The sequence below is a fragment of the Panthera uncia genome, chromosome F1 (assembly GCF_023721935.1).
Source record: "Panthera uncia isolate 11264 chromosome F1, Puncia_PCG_1.0, whole genome shotgun sequence".
In the NCBI taxonomy this organism is placed as follows: domain Eukaryota; kingdom Metazoa; phylum Chordata; class Mammalia; order Carnivora; family Felidae; genus Panthera; species Panthera uncia.
Window position 1 is genome coordinate 18470293 of NC_064813.1, and position 20589 is coordinate 18490881.

At 44.8% G+C, this 20589-nt stretch overlaps 1 protein-coding gene across 1 annotated transcript in view; it reads left to right on the forward strand.

Moving 5' to 3' along the window:
* The first annotated feature begins 5874 nt into the window (after positions 1–5874).
* BRINP2 (BMP/retinoic acid inducible neural specific 2) overlaps positions 5875–20589 on the forward strand; it is a 64170-nt gene continuing 49455 nt past the window's right edge. The window contains exon 1 of the mRNA XM_049634012.1: positions 5875–6252. Coding sequence (XP_049489969.1) covers positions 5981–6252 — 272 coding nt within the window. The 5' untranslated portion in view covers positions 5875–5980. The remainder of the gene's footprint in view (positions 6253–20589) is intronic.

Sequence of the window (20589 nt, forward strand, 5' to 3'; positions counted from 1 at the left end):
AGGGATCATCTTACCTCTGAAATCAATTCACTGATGACCAGAGGACGCTCCCAGAGGGAAGTGACTTGCTCCCAAGGGAACCTGTAAGTGGCAAAGCCTACGTAGTTTTATCGATGTGAATCACGTTAAGTGATACTGGAGGATCTGAAGAGGGTAGACCTGGGGGCGGCCGGGTGGCTCAGTTGGTTGAGCGTCCAACTTCAGCTCAGGTCATAATCTCATGGTTTGTGGGTTTGAGCCCCACGTTGGGCTCCGTGCTGACAGTGCAGAGCCTGGAGCTGGCTTCAGATCCTGTGTCTCCCACTCTCTCCACCCCTCCCCCGCTTATTCTCTCTCTCTCTCTCAAAAATAAATCACCATTAAAAAATGTTTTAAAGCAGGTAGATATTGATCGACCGCTGAAACACCTGATTCCCTCTTGCAGCTCACATCCATTCCTGGCCTCAGCATTTTCATCTGTTAAAAGGGGATAAAATCTGGAAGATGAAGTTCAAGTGTAATTTTATCACCTGTGCTTCGTAAGCAGTAACTACCACACAAATATTAAGTGATTTATGCTGGCATTTATTAATGACAATTGTTGACAGAATGAATGATTTTGTTAATTATAATGACACTTTCTATTTCTCCTTCTCTTCTGGACTCTAACAGCAGCTTAGCTTGGCCGTGCCCTCAACTCCTCTGATAAGTGACCTTCCCTCTAGAATAGTTTTCAGAGAGGAAACTCTACTTCTTTAAAAATTTTTCTTTTAATTAGGCTTCACGCCCAGGGTGGAGTGCATTAAGGGGGTTGAACTCACAACGCTGAGATCGAGACTAGAGCTGAGATCAAGAGTAGGACGCTTAACCAACCGAGCCACCCAGGAGTCCTGAGGAGACTCTATTCCTATCTCATTTGCCAAGATTTAGCACGTGAGCAGCGGACGCCCCAGATCCTAACTGCTCTGCATATCGACAGGTCCGGGCATAAATGGAGATTGAGATCACCAGGAGAACATGACACTGTCCCCCCCCCCCCCCCAGGTCCTCAGCTGGTTGACAGAGTGGTGGAGATACGATTCTCTCCATTTCAAAGGCCGCTCTGCCTGCTTCTCACGTGACTTGGTCTGTACTTGATTTTCTCTATTGGCAAAACCGTAATCCCTTTTATTCACGGCTCGATGAACTTATTTCACTTGTGCCTTTGGTCCAAGGCTAATTTATTATTTGTGTAGGTGTAAAACTCTGTCGTAGGTGTAGTGTAAGTAAATGGAATTATTTGGCTCTCACAAGTACATTTGTATTTTGTTCCTCAAGGAGCTAGCTCAGCCATGACTTTAACAATACTCACGCGGAACATAGAGGTTTACTTACACAGTCAGCTTTAGCATAAAACGACCCTTGGAAGCATTGTGGGGAAGGTGCTAATTGTTTCAACCTGCTGAATATTAGCAATCCCACCAGAAGTCAGGAGAATTGAGATGGTTATAATTTGCTGGACGTTTGCTGTTACAAAATCCCTAGTGATATTATTTGTGGAGCGTAAACAGGAAATGGCCCCAGAGCCCTTCCCCTGAAAGAGCCTAATTCTCGCACAACTGTCAGTGCAGCCGTTACTTTGTCTTTTTTTTTTTTTAAAGGTGAGGGAACACAGTCTAGAGATGTTTTAAGAGAAAGTTTTGAAACCGGTTTAAAACTTCTCCCTCTTGAAAAGAGATCTTTTCGTCGGGATGTCTTCAGATGCCGAGGAAAAGCGACGAAGCGGAAGCCGTAGGATTCCAAGGCCAAATGTTTCCCGGGAGCAGTCAGCGCTGCATTCAGGCGATCCTGCTGCACTCAGCAGACTTGGCCCGGCAATCAAAACCATTTGATTCCAAAGCTGATACTCCTAGAAGCAGGCAGGTTCCAGCACATTGTGAGCTCTGAAAAAGCCTAATTACAAAGAATGGCAAGAAGCACACATTGACGGAACGTATCTCCTTTCTTTCAAAGAGCACACGGCCTTTCACACCTGTCCTCAGAAAACTCTTGATTGGCAGGCGAGGTGGCGGCCACCACTGCCCCCCCCCCCCCCCCCCCCCCCCCCCGCCCCGTGTTAGAGCACAGGGCCCAAGAAGTTCAGGAGCTGAGCCAATGCCACGTGTTGTCCCTGGCTCACCGTGATCCGTCTATAAAACGCACGGAATTGAGTCGTCACATAAATTTGAGGACGAACTATGTGTGAGGGCTGGAATTATAAAAGCAAAGACCTGAACTCTGACCTTGAGGGGTCTGTAATCTAGACAGCGGGGGGGATGGAGGTGAGCAGCATCACTCTGCTCAGGAAACTGCCACGCTAGCTTTCTCGCGTGCCAAGAACAACAGATGGTTTTTCCTCAGGGAGCACGGAAACCCCTCACCAGACCAGGCTTTGCACAGGACGGGAGAGGAGTATTGCCATCTTTTATGTTGTCTGAATTATTTTTTCTATTGCCGTGGAATGAATTACCACCAACTTTGTGGCATCGAGCAGTACAAATTTACCATCTTGCAGTTTCTGGGGGTCAGGAATCCGGGTATGGGTTAGCTGGGTCCTCTTGCTCCAGGTCTCACCTGACTGAAATCAAGGTGTCAGTCAGGGAAGCGGTGCTTCCCTGGGGCCCCGGGTTTTCTTCCAGGCTCATGTGGCTGTTGGCAGAATTATTTTCTTGGGCTATGACTGTCATTCTCTTTTTTTTTTTTTTTTTTTTTTTTTTTTTTACTAGCTGTTGACAGGGAATTGCTCTCAGTTCCTAGAGGCGACCCACAGTCCCTTGCTGCATGCCCCCCAATAGGCCATTCACAGTATGGCTGTTTGCCTTCTTCACATCACCAGGAGCTTGTCTCTCTGACACTTCACTTTCTTTTAAGGGTTCTCATTCTCCTGATTAGGTCAGGCCCACCAAGGATACTTTCCCCTTTGAACAACTCAAAATTAAGTGATTAGTAACTGATTAGTAGTATCTGACCATATTCATAGGTCCTGCCTGCACTCAAAGGGAGCAGATTATGCAAGGCGTGCACAGAAGGACATGGAGATTATGTGGGGGAGTGCACAGAAGGACACGGGGCCATTTTAGAATCCTGTCTTCCACAGTGTTCTCCCACCGGTCAGTGTGTTTCCACTTCATAGTGTTTGCTGCCTTGGCCTGCAGAGTCAAGTAGCCCCAGTCTCCAAAATGACCCTTCTCCCTTCCCCTCTGTCAACATGCCTTTAAAAACAGAACAGTATTTTATAAGAGGAATTAATCACCAATAGAGTTTCAGATAATGGAGCGAGCCCTTGCTTTTGTATAATCAATGCTTAGCATAGTGTCTTAGGAGTTCCCAATTTATGCTTCTCAAGAAATGAATGTGTGAATGATCAAATGAGAAATATTTTGGGCATCCTCATTGGATTACATCCTGTAAAAACAGGTCCTACCCCCCCCCCACCATGTGCAAGGCGGACTCCTTTCAGTTTATATCACTTTTCCCCTGATTCAAGAGTAATGCATGCTTATTATAAAACACTCAGGGATTTTTCTTCCTTCTATGATTTTATTTTTTATATTTAACTTTTTAATCCATCTGGAACTAATTTCCCAATGCGATGTTTAAAATATTCCATCCCCTACCCAATTAGTCTGTAATGTTTTCATATGTATATGTGTATGCTTAGCTCGTGTTGATAATGAGCTCTATTTTTGAGCTGTCTGTTCTATATCATTGATCTGCCCATCCAGTTTGTGTGCCAGCATCACCTATTTTAATGATCAGAATTCTGTGCTATGTTCTGAGACCCAGTAAGGCCAGTGTCACTTCTGTATTCTTCTTTTGGCCTCTGTCTCGACCAGTGCACGAAATGAGGATCTGTCTTGTGGTGGCACCAGCTCTTTAGGTAGGCACAGCCTTCTTGGCAAGGTCTGGACATGGAGCCAGATCTAAGCTCATATTCTGTCTCTGCATCTTCCTAGCGCAACTCCACCGAGTCCTGGTGAGAGGCAAACCTGTAATAATAACGCCATTGTAACAAACTTACTGTGAGAATCAACTGGGGCAGCTTCTAAGAATCACCCAGCACAGGGGTGCCTGGGTGGCTCAGTTGTTAAGCGTCTGACTTTGGCTCAGTTGTTAAGCGTCTGACTTGGCTAAGACTTTGGCTGATCTTGCAGTTTGTGGGTTCGAGCCCCATGTCGGGCTCTGTGCTGACAGCTCAGAGCCAGCCTGGAGCCTGCTTCAGATTCTGTCTCCCTCTCTCTGCCCCTCCCCTGCTTGCGCTTTGTCTGTCTGTCTCTCTCTCTCTCTCTCTCTCTCTCTCTCAAAAATAAACATTAAAAAAAATTTTTTTTAAAGAATTACCCAGGAGCACATAGTAGGTGGTCAGTACCTCCTAGCTGGGGTGGAGGAGTGAGTCTGAAGGTGCATATTCTCATGCATCTTTCCAAGAGGAGGCCACAACCCTCCTGAAAGCATCCTGTACAAATGCTGAGGCTCGGGTCTCTCACACTCGGGCCAGCCTTTAGGCTCTGTGTATCCAGGATTCATGCTTGGCCCCGCCTCCCGGAAGCCTCTTCAGGGCTCACACCGGTCCAAGGGAAGTCTGGTGGTTTTGTTGAACTGGAGCCATTGCAGACGACACTGGGGACTCTGGAAGGGGGCGTGAATCAGATGCTGAAGGCTACTTTGTCTGCCCTTACAGGGCTCTGGAAGTACCAGAGAATTAACATCCTTGTTTCATCCCCAAGGAAGGAGCCTGTCTCCTTGGTTTTGGCAGCCAGAGAAAGTCCTCAAGGCCACAGATTACAGGTCCTGGGGGGTGGGGGTTAGAAGGCATCCTAGCACATTCTAGCACTGAAGTGCTCTTGGCGAGGGGAGACGGCATGTGCTGTTCAAGATCTGAGGGACAAATGCAATCGTAAGGACCTCCATAGGATCGAATCAGTCCTCTGTGTCTGCCCAAAGGTTTGTAAAGATGACTGTTTATTCTTAGACAAGGTGCAGGCACTGGAGATCGAAGGCCATATGAAATATGAGGAGTCACAGGCAGTCAGGAGTTTTGAAAGCCAGAATCTTCTTGCCTGGCCCCTTCCCTTCTACTCAGAGAAGGCCGGGCATATGCTCATTCACTCCTTCAAGGAGGGTCTCTAAACACCAGCTGTCTGCTCTCGGGACCTGGGACAGAAGAATACACAGCCCTGCCATCAGGGAGCTCCCATGCCCTGTGGAGACAGAACTACAGGCCTCGTGTGTACTCAGATCTGCTCTCTGATGGTAGGCGATCCGATTTCCCGCTCTAACACCATTCCTGCGCGGCCTTCAGTAAGAGGGATCGGATCCTGAAGGCTGGAAGGAGTCTTAGATATTATCTCATCAAGCCCCCTTATTTTCTGTAGGAGAAAACTACAGCCAGAGAAGGGGAGTGATTTGTTCAAGTTCACCCAGCTTCCCAGCAACGACGGGACCTCCCTACTTCTGTGCCACACGCTTGGCTGCCCGAGAAGTGGGGTCTCCGTTCACCTGGCCTCAAGCTTTTCGAGGCAGTGGAGACGCTGTGGGCCTGCGACGGACCCCCAGCGAACATTCTGAGGGAGGGAGACAGAAGCAGAGGGCGTTGAGTCAACACAGGAAGGGAAGCAACTTCCTGGAACGGCTGGGCAGACCTCCAGGGTTCACAAATGTGGTTTCTTCCTTCCCTCTTTATCTCCCTAACCCTCACCCTCACATGTGTGAAAATGAGGACGGCGGTCTTCCCCCTAGGATTGTTTTAAGGATCGAAGGGAACACGTGCCTTGAGCACTTTGCCCAGTGCCTGCGATGAAGAGGTGTCGTTAGCATAAGGGGGTTCCTGACGTGCGAGGCGCACAGGCCCGTGCGGGCTGAGACCAGGGTGTCCAACTGACATCGCCGTGTCGGACTTTTCTAGTTCCAGGAGCCCTGGAGGAGCGGCACAGAGCGGGGGAGCGTGGCGAGAGAATGAAGAAACCAACCGCCCGGGAGAAGCATGAGGCGGCAGTGCGGCACTCGGCTTAGAGGGCTCGGGCGGGCGGCGGCCCCATGGGCAACCCTGCTGGCGCTGGGCCTCCCGGGCTGGGTGCTGGCGGTCTCGGCCACGGCCGCCGCCGCCGCGCTCCCCGAGCAGCATGCCCCCTCCGCCGGCCAGCCGCCCCTGGACTGGCTCCTCACCGACCGCGGCCCCTTCCACCGCGCCCAGGAGTATGCCGACTTCATGGAGCGCTACCGCCAGGGTTTCACCACCAGGTACAGGATCTACAGGTGAGTGGGGCCCGGCGGGTCAGGACCCGAGCCAGGCAGCACCCCCGCGCCCCCCCCCCGCCCACCGTCCGGAGCTGCAGGTGCTGTGCCAGCTCCCCGTGCCCCCAGACTGAACTGGGGGAGAGGGCGGGGGAGCAGCCGGCAGGGAAAATAAGCCTCCCATGTTGGTTTTTAAAAAAAGAAAGAAGAAAACACATACAAGCTGGAAAACCTGCTGATGCCTCCTGGGGAACTGAGCAAAAGGGTTTCTATTTATAGGCTGTGCTGCTTATAAATTGAGGACAAACCAGGCAGCATGGAGTCAGCGTGTGGCCCCTGCTGCCGCAGGAGGTCAGAGTCAAACGCTGGGGCCGGGTTTTAACTAATGGGTTAGATACTTTCATGAGTTGTAATTACCTAGACATGCAAATGAAGGAAGGGCAGCTCCAGCTCCTGCCTTCGAGGTCGGGGGAGATCTTCCAGGTCAGGGGGCAAGTCTGCCCTCATCCTTGTCCCCACCACAGCCGCGGCTGGCCTTGTGCGTGGACAAGGGCTATGTCTTCTTGGCCCTTTAGGCCCATCCTGGGGAGCGTCGGAGCTGAAAGTCAGCCATGAGGCTGGCCGGGCTCATCTGATGAGGGATGAGCCTGGCTGCTGGACCAAGCACGTCAAAAATAGAAGGGTTCTCAAAATCCTCACCTTGGGTGACCCAGCCAGCCTCAGGGCTCCCACGAGTGCATCTCTGAATAAAAACTTCCCCTTCATCCCTCTGCCCACTCACCCTGTTGTCACCGCTCTTTTGTCCTCTTCACCTTGCCCGTGGCCTTCAGACAGCCCTGGGAGCTTTGCTGAAAGTTTTTTCTTTTATCAAAGACATCTATTTTTCCAATTACAAATTAGTTTCTAATGCAACAGAAAGAGAGAAAATAGGAAAAAGCACAAAAAGAAATAAAACCAGAACGTCCCTTGTTCCTTTAGCAACTAGAGGTTGCTATTGTTAACCGTTTGGCACATGCATTTCTAGTCATATGAACATACTGAAATTTTTGGCCCCCTTGCTAGATCTTGCACTTTTCATGGCTTATGCACACGAGTTCATTCAATCCTTACAACAGTCCTATATTGGAAGGACAGTTATTATCCGCTTTTTACAAATGAGGTCATTGAGGTCCAGAGAAGTTAAGGAACTTGAGGAAGGGCACACAGCTAGTAAGGGTGGAGCCAGGATTAGCTTCCTTGTAGCCAGACTCCAGAATCTGGGTTCTTACAATATATTTAGAGACATTTTTCTGTTTCTGGGAGTTTTTTAAAGTTTCTGCGATAACTATGCAGTCTGTGGAGGCTAGTATAAGGTCTCAGAAATAAGGTTTCAGGGTATTCATCCCTGGAAGGTTCCCAAATGGTAAGAGCAGCCATTTATAGAAGCTGTTCTCCTGGGTTCCCACACGTGGATGCAGAGGAAGGGACAAGATCAGGCATTTGAGGGGCTGGTACAGAGAGAGAAAGTCCGCTCTCAGGAGCAACCCACCCAGCTCTCCTTTCAGACCCTTTCTCTTTCTTCCATTGTGCTTGGATCCGGTCTGGTCTTGGACGGGATTGCAGTTCACACTCTGCTTCAGTGGCTCTGGTCCGCGCCATCCTCTAAAGACTACGGAAAAAATTTGCTGGGGCCACTGAGGCAGAATGCCGCCAACTCAGGCTGGGAGAGGCAGAGTTAACGCCGGCTCAGGTGAAGGTAAATGGGCAGAAGAGTTTGACTTGATGTTCAGCAAATGTACAAGAAACTGAACATATGCACCCCCCCACAAATTTTCTATAAAGTAAATTCAGAATAATGATTCTCTTTATTAAAGAATTTTTTTTTCCCATCCTCAGAGACTGGGAGAGAGAGAGAGAGAGAGAGGGAGGGAGAAAATTCACCCTAGAATGTATTTAAGCAGCAAATCCCTCCAGTCCAGGAAAACAAGATTTAATTTACCTTAGACTTTTCAGTTCATCCCAATCTTTTAGAAGCACTTTTTTTTTTTAAGTATATTGGAACTGAAATGTTAGGCTGGGAATCCCAACACCACCATCCACTTCAAAGGGCTATAGAAACTGGAGTGAATAAACTATCACTTCTCCCTGAGTAGATTTTTCTTCTCATTGAGTCCCAGCCCCAAGCCTGGCAGCCGCTGGATGCTTGGGCGGGAGCTCCGAGCTGGCCCGTGGGGAGTGTCTGTAATCACTTCTGCACCATCAACCGTTCTATCAGCTGGCAATGGTTTTCTGATCACTTAATGTGACAAGCTCTTACACTGTGCCATTCTGTTTCTCTGGGGTCAGTTATTGCACATGAACCTGTACTTGGGGAAACAGTAACCAGTCATTCTGACAGGAATGCGGCATTCTGATGGGTGACCCTTTGGTGGGGCGAAGAGAGAATGGTCACACACGGCTGCTCCAGGAGCATTCTGGGAGTTTTGCCTTTAGTTATTAAGCAAAATGGTGGATCCATGGATACTGTTGTAGGGATCTACATTACTCCTGTGGGAATTCATTTTGAGCCCTTCCTCTTTTGTCTCCAGTGGAAATTCTCTCTGGCAAATTCAAGATGTTGCTTACTTTGACTAAAGTGGTCGCAGAAAACTGGTAAAATATACATTGAGGGTCGTCCCCAGTGACCTGAAGGGCATTTTGTCTAGAAGGGCAGAGAGAGAAAATGCTTACAGAAAACATCAGTTCTGTGGTGAAATCCTGGGTTTCAAATGGCATTAGTGTTTTATTTGTTTCTTGAAGAAAGTTTTCAGGAGGTAGAAATCAGATGGTATCCACATGTGCCTTCCGTAGAAGAAAGGAGATGAACTGTGGTGTGGGAAGAAGAAGATCTCCCAATGTGGCTAGAATGTTTGGTGCAGAAGCCATGAAGCTCTCTCACACAATGAGAGAGAGGCCCTCCTTCTCTTGTGTGTAAACAGATCATAACTGGCAAAAAGCAAGTTTCTAATATTAAGCTCTGAATCCCATCTATTCTTACGTGGATATCAGAGTGTGCTCTCCCTTTGAGAAGATGCCTGGTTGTTCTAGAATAGCTTTGGCCTCTAACCGTGGGCCCCTGGAGATTGTTGCCCTGTCTGTTTCAAGTTTGTATTCATGTAGGCATAGATGCTTCAGAGTGAAAGTTCTGGAGCCAGATGACCCAGGTTCTAATCCTGGAGCTGCAGCTTACTAGCTGTCTATTGTTGGGGAAACTGTATAATTGCTTTGTTTCCCAATGTCCTTATTTATAAAACCAGGACAATAATAGTTGTCTACCTAAAAGATTGATGTGAAAATTAAGTTAGTTAATTCATGTTAAGCACCTAGAACAGTATTTAATGAATATTCCCTATTATTAGATTGTCCTCAACAAATATTAGCCAATGAAAGAATGGTAATGAGGTAAGAGCCATGGGTGCTTTGTGATAATGTCTGCTGAAGTCTGTCCACATTCAACAGACTATATGACGAGGAGGGGGGAAAAAGCATATTAACCTCTATCCTTCAATCTCTCTCTCTTTGGGAGAGGAAACCAACCAAAGGATGAATGAATCATCTCTGGGGCACACGCTCACTGGTCCCCACAGGTAAAAATCTTTCTCCTACAGTCAGGGCTTGTTAACTGAGCAGGCCTTCCTCAGGACATCCTACAGAAGCCAGTCACTGCCAACTTCTTGTCCCCAGGGACAAAACGAGCAATCTCGGCATGGCACGGTTATGAGAAGAAAGACAATAGGCACTCTTGTCAAGCCTTCCTAAATGGAAAGGCTTTTTTCTCTAACAGGCTCCAGCCCTGTTAGATCAAGATCTGAGCAATCATCCCATTTCTCAGACTCTGTCCCTTAACAGGCTAGTCGTAAGAGCTAGAGGAGCAGAGCTCTTGTCTCCAATTCCATCTGTGACCTCCGTGCCCCCTCCCTTGCTTGACTCCATAGCCCCCACTAGAAATACACATAAGTGCCCCACCTCTCACAGCAGCCCTGTGAGGCAGATGGGGGCTGTTAGGGTCCAAAGCAGTGAGATGGACTTGTTCAAGGTCACAGCCAGAAATAGCACCCAGGGCTCCTGACTTCAGGTCTCCTGCCCATTACTCTAGCCCATGCCACTTCCCTCTGACTGGTAAGTGCATCTTCATTATACCACGCAACCTAATCAGGCACCTAAATTGAGCTGATGCAAATGTAAATATGGTTTCTCGAAACACTCTAGCAGTAATGTTCCATTCTCCCCTTGCTACAAATCAAAGTAATGAGCAGTCTGGTTTTTTTTTTTTTTATTTCTTTTTGTATTAAAGCTTTAATAGAGAGATAATCATGGGATTGGAAAAAATCCAAGCCACTATGATGAAACGCTTGAAACTCGGAAAGAATAAATTAAAATTAAGAGAGAAAAGTTAGAAATCATACAGAACAATGAGCATAATATGGTGGTTGGGAGGAAAGCAAAACTAGGTATAATTCCAAATTATTGATCTTAGTTAGTCATTATTGCCTCCATTTCTATCTGCTGCTTGTTTAGGAAGGAAGGGTCTGGGGCTACATTAGAAGCCTTTGGGGAGGAAAATGAACAAACAAACAAAAAAGAAAGAAATTAGGTGTCATCATTGACAAAAAGGATATTATACTTTCATCGTATTCTGGGCAAATTTTGCAGATTTTGAGAACCAAAGTAGAACAAAGCTGGAAAACGAGAGAGGGGAGTGGTACCCAAAGGTAGGTAGCATTGAGGCAGGAATGCATTTTTAGCAGGTGCATCTGGAAACATCCAACGGGGCAAGCAGGGACAGAACCGGATGATGTGGTGAGTTAGGGCAGTGAAGGCAAAGAACTTTTCAGTAGACACCAGAGCAACAACCCTAAGAAAAGACAATCTTTGTGCAATTCATCAGGATGAAAAATAAGATTTGGCAATAGCTCACATGTGAGGGAAGTGAGAAACAGGAACAATCAAATGTTTGATCCGTGCTGCTCCAAGCGTGCCTGGTGCACCTGCAGCATCTGTGATAACGTGAGAGCTTGTAAACAGTACGGGATCCCGGGCCTCACCCCAGACCTACAGAATCAGAATATGCATTTTAACAAGAGCCCCAGACGAACAGTATGACATGAAAGCTTGAGAAGTACCATATCTGATTGCGCTAAGAGCTTGGGAGGTAGAGAGAAGAGCAGGATTGAGCAGGGTGGAGAAGGACAGAAGCCTCCGTGGTGAGGCAGCATCCCCCACGATGCATTAATATTTACTGGAGATGTTACAAATGAAACAGAATAGTAGTCAAGGGAGGTTAAGTTCAGGAATTATTAGTGCCAAGGCCCATGAACGTGTAAGAATAGATCCAGCAGCTGGGAGAAAAGTTTAAAAGCAGAAAAGGCTGGAGGGCCTAGAAGCAGCCTGTGGGTGCCTCCCGGGAGATGGAGAGGTGAAGAATCGGAAAGCAGCTGTGGAAGCAATCACACAGGAGGAGCTCCAGAGCTGATTTATCATCCGGACCACGTCTCACGGACTAACAAATACTGATTTGGATAAACAGCGAACCCTGGGAGAGGCACCATCTCCAATTAAGAGATCACAATCCACATAAATAAACGGCAACCAAAGGCAACCTCAGGCTGCCTGGGTAAATCCCAGTGATTTCCGAGGCGTTCATTACAGCAACTGAGGTAGAGACGGGCTGTGTTATCATGCAGCTTCAGGGCACCACGAGGGAGGCCGTGCTTCTCAGGTGGATGGGACAGGCAGGAAGAAGGGGAGCTCTTCTGGAGAGAGGACCTCACCCAAGTGAACTGGTTGATCTCTCAACTTCTCACTGGATCTATATTTTGACAAGGGAGCTGGGATGGAAGGAGAGAAATGAATGGTCTACAAACTAGAAAAAGACACACAAATCAGAGCAAAATTAGAGGCAAGGTGGCAACGATGAGCCTCTAGATCTGGTAACAGGTGCTATTTTTCTGTTCACAGGTGAGGCGTCAGGAAAGGGACAGAACAAAACAGAGTTTACTTTAACCAAGAGTTTGGTGCTAGCTAAAGGTACAGCACCTCTGACATATAGGATCTAATCTGGGCTGTGGACCCAGATTAAGGAATGAGCCTTTTCCTCACCCAAGGAATTTCCTTCCCGAAATGTCTGGAAGGCCCCCGAATTGGGTGTTGCGTAGCCTCATCCTCAGACGGCAGGGTCCTGTCTCCGACTGTGACGTGGAAACATACTACACAATGCCACAGACATATACGAAGCTTCCACTGTGTAGAAATAACTGAATGAGAAAGTGTTCTGCTCTCTTGGAGCAAGAAGAAACAGCACATAAATAATTGCAATTTAAGAGCATTACACAGAGCAAAATTCATTCAATCAGTATTTTTGAGGGCCGACTCTGTGCTCGTGCTTCTACAAGATTGTGATCGTACACCATGACAAGGAAGGACACCGTTCTTGATCTGATGAAACTTACAGATAAGTACGTTTGGAGAACTCTGCACAGAAAGGTCAAGGAAAGCTGGAATCAAAGGGAAAGTATAGACCAAACTCTGATGAATGAGAGGAAACTGTCCAGGTGGAGAGCTGGGGGAATGGCGTGGTGGGCACGGGAGCAGTGTAGCCAACGTCCTGGGAGCACAAATTGTGGTTTAGAAACTAGGCAGCCAGGCGCAGGTATTTAATGTAGATGTCAAGAAGCATGTGACTGTGTCTCTCCTTCACCTGCTCTGTGACACTATGTTATTTCTGCCGTGACTTGTCCCTCCGAAATGCCAAAAGGGCCTCTTAGGCACTGGCTTCTTCCAGGGTTCAATTTCAAAACACTCGCACCTGGAGGGGCACGGATTACTCATGTATTAGAGACGAGTAAAAATGAACTAGAGTAATTGTATATCCAGAGAAGGTAGAGCCAAATGCAATTCCTTCCATTTCTACCTTGGAAAAAAGGGATGTGAATGTTCCCCTGGTGAAAAAGTGGTAAGCAGTGCTTTAAGGCCCAGTAAAGCTGCTGGTTCATCTGAAAATCCTGCATCATTTATGCTTAAAAAAATCAAATTCAGGTTAAGTTTACCACACTGCATATTTGCTCACTCGGTCCTCTTACAAGTATTTATGGAGAGTCTCCTTTGGGCAAAACATGATTCTGGGTATGATGGCAGGCTACAAAAGAGAGAAACCAGGGTTCTGCTGATTTCTAGGAGTTCAGCGGTCCAGTTTGAATGACAGTCCACACACTGGAGAACATGTTGGAAGGTTGCATCTCATGCTGGGGAGAAGATGACATTTAGTACATTCTCGATGATTGATGGACAGATTTGGCCCACGGATGCTGTGTCAGAGTGAATTCTCGGGATGCCAGTTCCAGTTTCCCCAAGGGCAAAACGACTCTCGTCCCAAATGTTTTTATGTCTTTGAGGGCTATACCCAGGTTGTCCACCCTGGCTTGAAACAAGATTACAAAGATGGTCTGTGAAGAGAAAATGTAAAAATAAATATGTGCAAGAAATGAAGGGAAAAATCCAGGATGGCCAAGGGGAGAAAAGCAAGATCAGTTTTGTTTTCAGAGGAGATTTAGTAGTGAGATCTTGAGTCAGTCGGGCAGAGAAAAAGAGGATTAATTTTTGCTTCGAGAAATAATTAATTTTATTCATGAATGAATTGCTGCTTAGAGCCGTGTGTGTGAGTGAGGTAGGCTTCATCTAGAAACCATCACGACACAGATGCTGGCAGACAGGGACACTGGCTCGTCATGTGGTCTTTTCCTTTTCTTTTTCTTTTTTTATTTTTTCTCCTCAAGAGAAGAGCTTTTTCTGGGTCAGGGATTCTCATTTTTTTTTCTTTATTCCGCTTCTGCCACATTTATCCTACCTCAGGGCTTCCCACATCTCCCACAAGAAAATTATTTCAGTCCCGTGTTGCTTAGAACAGTGAATGGCACGTGGCAGGGCATTTATTCATTCAGCACATATTTCCTGAGCATGTGAGTATTCTGGCCACTCCACAAGTGCTGGGGACACAGCCATGAAAGAGACGTGGCCCAGGCCTCAGGGGGCTCTGCCCTCGAGGAAGATTCACCGGAGCAGGTGGCTGGAGGTGGGGAGGTCTCTGAAGCGGCACAGGGTGCTGCGTGTGGGGAGTGTGGTTCCCACACCAATCCTCCACCTCTTCCAGGATTAGAAGCAGGTGAGTGTACTCACAAGGTGCTGAGGGCAAGTAGAACACATTTATTACCATCAAGCTGGGTGAGAGATGAAGGTCTGGACCTGAGTCAGAGGCAGGATTCCTATCCCCACCATCCATCCCTGACTCAAAGTAGAGCCAACTGGAGCCCGCTGGTGACCTTGGCTGGACTGATCTGCCCAATCCTAAGCAAAGCCACTGGAGGAGGCATCGCTGGATACTGTGGATGGGCCAGCTCTGGTGGAGCTCCGCAAGAGCTGACGGTGAGAAGGGGGAAGCTCTCAGAGGGACTGTCAACTGGAGGGCATAGGTGACGGAGGGACAAGAACTGTTTGTGAGCAGAGATCTCAGGGCATCGACCACACAGTGATGAGTGTGAGCCATAGGATAGCTGGCTCGTACCAACCTCCCCGATTTCCCCATGGGATTAGGTGGGTAGGGGGCAAAGAAAAGAGGTTGTTCTGAGAGTGCAGACATTGGGCAAAATTTCTATTTAATTTTGGAAAGAAAGCAAGATATTCTATTATTAAATATTAATGTTAATAAATAATAACTATAGAATTATATATATAACTATATATATAGTACAGTTATCCTAATGAGAAACCTACAAGGGAGATGCTGTCTGTATACATATATTACAGATGAAGACACTACGTTTTACAGGATGTCATGCATCTGGTAAGAGGAAGAGCCAGAACTCAAGCCACACAATAGAAGATCTAACTGTTAAATATTATTGAATCAAATGCATAATTTTAGCCTGGGATTCTTTTTTTTAAACAGTTACTTATTTATTTATTATTTTTTAATATTTATTTTAGATAGAGAATCAGAGCATGAGCAGGGGAGGGGCAGAGAGAGAAGGAGACAGGCTCCGAAGCAGGCTCCAGGCTCTCAGCTGTCAGCACAGAGCCCAACGCAGGGCTTGAACTCACGAACCATGAGATCATGACCTTATCTGAAGCCAGATGCTTAACCAACTGAGCCACTCAGTGGCGCCTATTATTATTACTTTTTAATATAATTTATTGTCAAATTAGCTAACATACAGTGTATACAGTATGCTCTTGGCTTTAGGAGTAGATTCCCATGATTCATTGCTTACATACAACACCCAGTGCTCATCCCAACAAGTGCCCTCCTCAGTGCCCATCACCCATTTTCCCCTTTCTCCTACCCTCACCACCCCCCCACCATCAACCCTTAGTTTGTTCTCTGTATTTAAGAATCTATTATGGTTTGCCTCCCTCTCTGTTTAAAACTGTTTTCCTCTTCCCTTACCCCATGGTATTCTGTTAACTTTCTCAAATTCCACATATGAGTGAAAACACAGGATATCTCTTTCTCTGACTGATTTATTTCACTTAGCATAATACCCTCCATTTCCATCCACATTGTTGCAAATGGCAAGGTTTCATTCTTTTTCACCTCCGATTAGTATTCCATTGTGTATATACACCACATCTTCTTTATCAGTTCATCAGTTGGTGGACATTTGGCTCTTTCCATAATTTGGCTATTGTTGATAGTGGTGCTATAAACACTGGGGTGCATGTGCCCTTCTGAATCAGCTCTCCTTTATCCTTTGGATAAATTCCTACTAGTGCTATTGCTGGGTCATAGGGTAGTTCTATTTTAAATTTTTTGTAGAACCTCAACACTGTTCCAGAGTGGCTGCACCAGTTTGCATTTCCACCAACAGTGCAAGAGGGTTCCCATTTCTCCACATCCTCGCCAACATCTGTTGTTTCCTGAGTTGTTAATGTTAGCCATTCTGACTGGTGTGATGTGGTATCTCAGTGTGGTTTTGAATTGTGTTTCCATGATGATAAATAATGTTGAGCATCTTTTCATGTGTCTGTTGGCCATCTGGATGTCTTCTTTGGGAAAGTGTCTATTCATGTCTTTTGCCCATGTCTTCACTGGGTTATTTGTTTTTTGGGTGTTGAGTTTGGTAAGTTCATTATAGATTTTGGACACTAACCTTTATACCATATGTCATTTGCAAATATCTTCTCCCATTCCATCAGTAGCCTTTTAGTTTTGTTGATTGTTTCCTTTGCAGTGCAGAAGCTTTTTATCTTGATGAGGTCCCAATAGTTCATTTTTGCTTTTATTTCCCTTGCCTTCAGAGATGTATCAAGTAAGAAGTTGCTGCAGCTGAGTCAAAGAGGTTGTTGCCTGTTTTCTCCTCTAGGGTTGTGATGTTTTTCTGTCTCACATTTAGGTCTTTTATCTATTTTGAGTTTTTTTTTTGTGTATATGGTATAAGAAAGTGGTCCAGTTTCATTCTTCTGCATGTTGCTGTCCAGTTCTCCCAGCACCATTTGCTGAAAAGACTGTCTTTATTCCATTGCATACTCTTTCCTGCTTTGTCAAAGAGTAGTTGGTCATACATTTGTGGGTCCAATTCTGGGTTCTCTATTCTTTTCCTTTGGTCTTTGTGTCTGTTTTTGTGACAATACCATACTGTCTTCATGATTACAGCTTTGTTGTAGAGGATGAAGTCTGCGATTGTGATGCCTCCTGCTTTGATTTTCTTTTTCTACATTACTTTGACAATTTGGGATATTTTGTGGTTCCATACAAATTTTAGGTTTGTTTGTTCTAGCTCTGCGAAGAATGCTGGTGCAATTTTGATTGGGATTGCATTGAATGTGTAGAATGCTTTGGGTGGTATTGACATTTTAACAGTATTTGTTCTTCCAATCTATGAGCATGGAATGTTTTTCCATTTCTTTGTGTCTTCTTCAATTTCTTTCATAAGTTTTCCATACTTTTCAGCATACAGATCTTTTCCATCTTCGGTTAGGTTTATTCCTAGGTATTTTATGGTTCTTGGTGCAATTGTAAATGGGATCGATTTCTTGATTTCTCTTCCTGTTGCTTCATTGTTGGTGTATAGAAATGCAACTGATTTCCGTAATTGATTTTGTATCCTGCAACTTTGCTAAATGCATGTGTCCATTCTAGCAGCTTTTTGGTGGAGTCTTTCAGGTTTTCCATATAGAGTGTCATGTCATCTGTGAAAAGTGAATGTTTGACTTCTTCTTTGCCCCACTTTGGATGCCTTTGATTTCCTTTTGTTGTCTGATTGCTGAGGCTAGGTCTTCCAACGCTATGTTAAACAACAGTGGTGAGAGTGGATATCCCTGTCATGTTCCTGATCTCAGGGGGAAAGTTCTGTTTTTCCCCATTGAAGATGATATTAACTGGGCTTTTCATATATGACCTTTTTGATGTTAAGGTATGTTCCTTCTATCCTGACATCTTGAGGTATTTTATTAAGAAAGGATGCTGCATTTTGTCAAATGCTTTTTCTGCATCTATTGACAGGATCATATGGTTCTTATCCTTTCTTTTATTAATGTGATGAATCACATTGATTGATTTATGAATATTGAACCAGCCCTGTAGCCCAGGAATGAATCCCACCTGATCATGGTGAGTAACTCTTTTAATATACTGCTGAGTTTGATTTGCTAGTACCTTGTTGAGAATTTTTTTTTATTTTTTTAAATTTACATCCAAATTAGTTAGCATATAGTGCAACAATGATTTCAGGAGTAGATTCCTTAATTCCCCTTACCCATTTAGTCCATCCCCTCTCCCACCCTCTCCAGTAACCCTCTGTTTGTTCTCCATATTTAAGAGTCTCTTATGTTTTGTCCCCCTCCCTGTTTTTATATTATTTTTGCTTCCCTTCCCTTATGTTCATGTGTTTTGTATCCTAAAGTCCTCATATGAGTGAAGTCATATGATATTTGTCTTTCTCTGACTGACTGATTTCGCTTAGCATAATACCCTCTAGTTCCATCCACATAGGTGCAAATGGCAAGATTTCATTCTTTTCAATTGCCGAGTAATACTCCATTGTATGTATGTATGTGTGTAGTATACATTTCCATACTTTTCAGTATGGAATACTGAATATACACACATACATACATACACACACCACATCTTCTTTATCCATTCATACATCAATGGACATTTGGGCTCTTTCCATACTTTGGCTATTGTTGATAGCGCTGCTATAAACATTGGGGTGCATGTGCCCCTTAAAAACAGCATACCTGTATCCTTTGGATAAATACCTAGCAGTGAAGTTGCTGGGTTGTAAGATAGTTCTAATTTTAATTTTTTGAGGAACCTCCATACTGTTTTCCAGAGTGGCTGCACCAGTTTGCATTCCCACCAGCAGCGCAAAAGAGATCCTCTTTCTCCACATCCTCTCCAACATCTGTTGTTGCCTGACTTGTTAATGTTAGCCATTCTGACAAATGTGAGGTGGTATCTCATTGTGGTTTTGATTTGTATTTCCCAGATGATGAGTGAAGTTGAGCATTTTTTCATGTGTCAGTTGGCCATCTGGATGTCTTCTTTGGAGAAGTGTCTATTCATGTCTTTTGCCCTTTTCTTCACTGGATTATTTGTTTTTTGGGTGTTGAGTTTGATCAGTTCTTTATAAATTTTGGATAATAACCCTTTATCTGATATGTCGTTTGTAAATATCTTCTTCCATCCCATCAGCTGACTTTTAGTTTTGCTGATTGTTTCCTTCACTGTGCAGGATGAGGTCCCAATAATTCATTTTTGCTTTTGTTTCCCTTGCCTCCGGAGACATGTTGAGTAAGAAGTTGTTGTGGCCACGATCAAAGAGGTTTTTGCCTGCTTTCTCCTTGAGGATTTTGATGGCTTCCTGTCTTACCTTTAGGTCTTTCATCCACTTTGAGTTTATTTTTGTGTATGGTGTAAGAAAGTGGTCCAGGTTCATTCTTCTGCATGTCACTGTCCAATTTTCCCAGCACCACTTGCCGAAGAGACTCTTTATTCCATTGGATATTCTTTCCTGTTTTGTCAGAGATTAGTTGGCCATACGTTTGTGGGTCTATTTATGGGTTCTCTATTCTGTTCCATTGATCTGAGCATCTGTTTTTGTGCCAGTACCATACTGTCTTGATGATTACAGCTTTGTAGTATAGCTTGAAGTCCAGGATTGTGATGCCTCCTGCTTTGGTTTTCTTTTTCAAGATTGCTTTGGCTATTTGGGGTCTTTTCTGGTTCCATACAAATTTTAGGATTATTTTTTCTAGCTCTGTGAAGAATGATGGTGTTGTTTTGATAGGGATTGCATTGAATATGTAGATTGATTTGGGTAGTATTGACATCTTAACAATATTTGTTCTTCCTATCCAGGAGCATGGGATATTTTTCCATTTTTTTGTGTCTTCTTCAATTTCTTTCATAAGCTTTCTATAGTTTACAGTGTATAGATTTTTCACATCTTTGGTTAGATTTATTCCTAGGTATTTTATGGTTTTTGGTTCAATTGTAAATGGGATTGATTCCTTGATTTCTCTTTTTGTTGCTTCATTGTTGGTGTATAAGAATGCAGCTGATTTCTGTGCATTGATTTTATATCCTGCAACTTTGCTGAAATCATGAATCACTTCTAGCATGTTTTTGGTGGAATCTTTTGGGTTTTCCATATAGAGTATCATGTCATCTGCGAAGAGTGAAAGTTTGACCTCCTCCTGGCCAATTTGGATGCCTTTTATTTCTTTGTGTTGTCTGATTGCAAAGGCAATCCAATACTATGTTGAATAACAGAGGCAAAAGTGGATATCCCTCTTTTTCCTGACCTTAGGGGGAAAGCTCTTAGTTTTTCCCAATGAGGATGATATTAGTGTTGGGTCTTTCATATATGGCTTTTATGATCTTGGGGTATGATCCTTCTATCCCTACTTTCTTGAGGGTTTTTATCAAGAAAGGATGCTGTATTTTGTCAAATGCTTTTTCTGCATCTATTGAGAGGATTGTATGGTTCTTGTCCTCTCTTTTATTGATATGATGAATCACATTGATTGTTTTGTGGGTATTAAACCAGCCCTGCATCCCAGGTGCAAATCCCACCTGGTTGTGGTGAATCATTTTTTTAATGTATTGTTGGATCCGGTTGGCTAATATCTTGTTGAGGATTTTTGCATCCATGTTCAGCAGGGAAATTGGTCTATAGTTCTCCTTTTAGTGGGATCTCTGTCTGGTTTTGGAATGAAGGTAATGCTGGCTTCATAAAAAGAGACTGGAAGTTTTCCTTCCATTTCTATTTTTTGAAACAGCTTCAAGAGAATAGGTTTAACTCTTCCTTAAATGTTTGGTAGAATTCCCCTGGGAAGCCA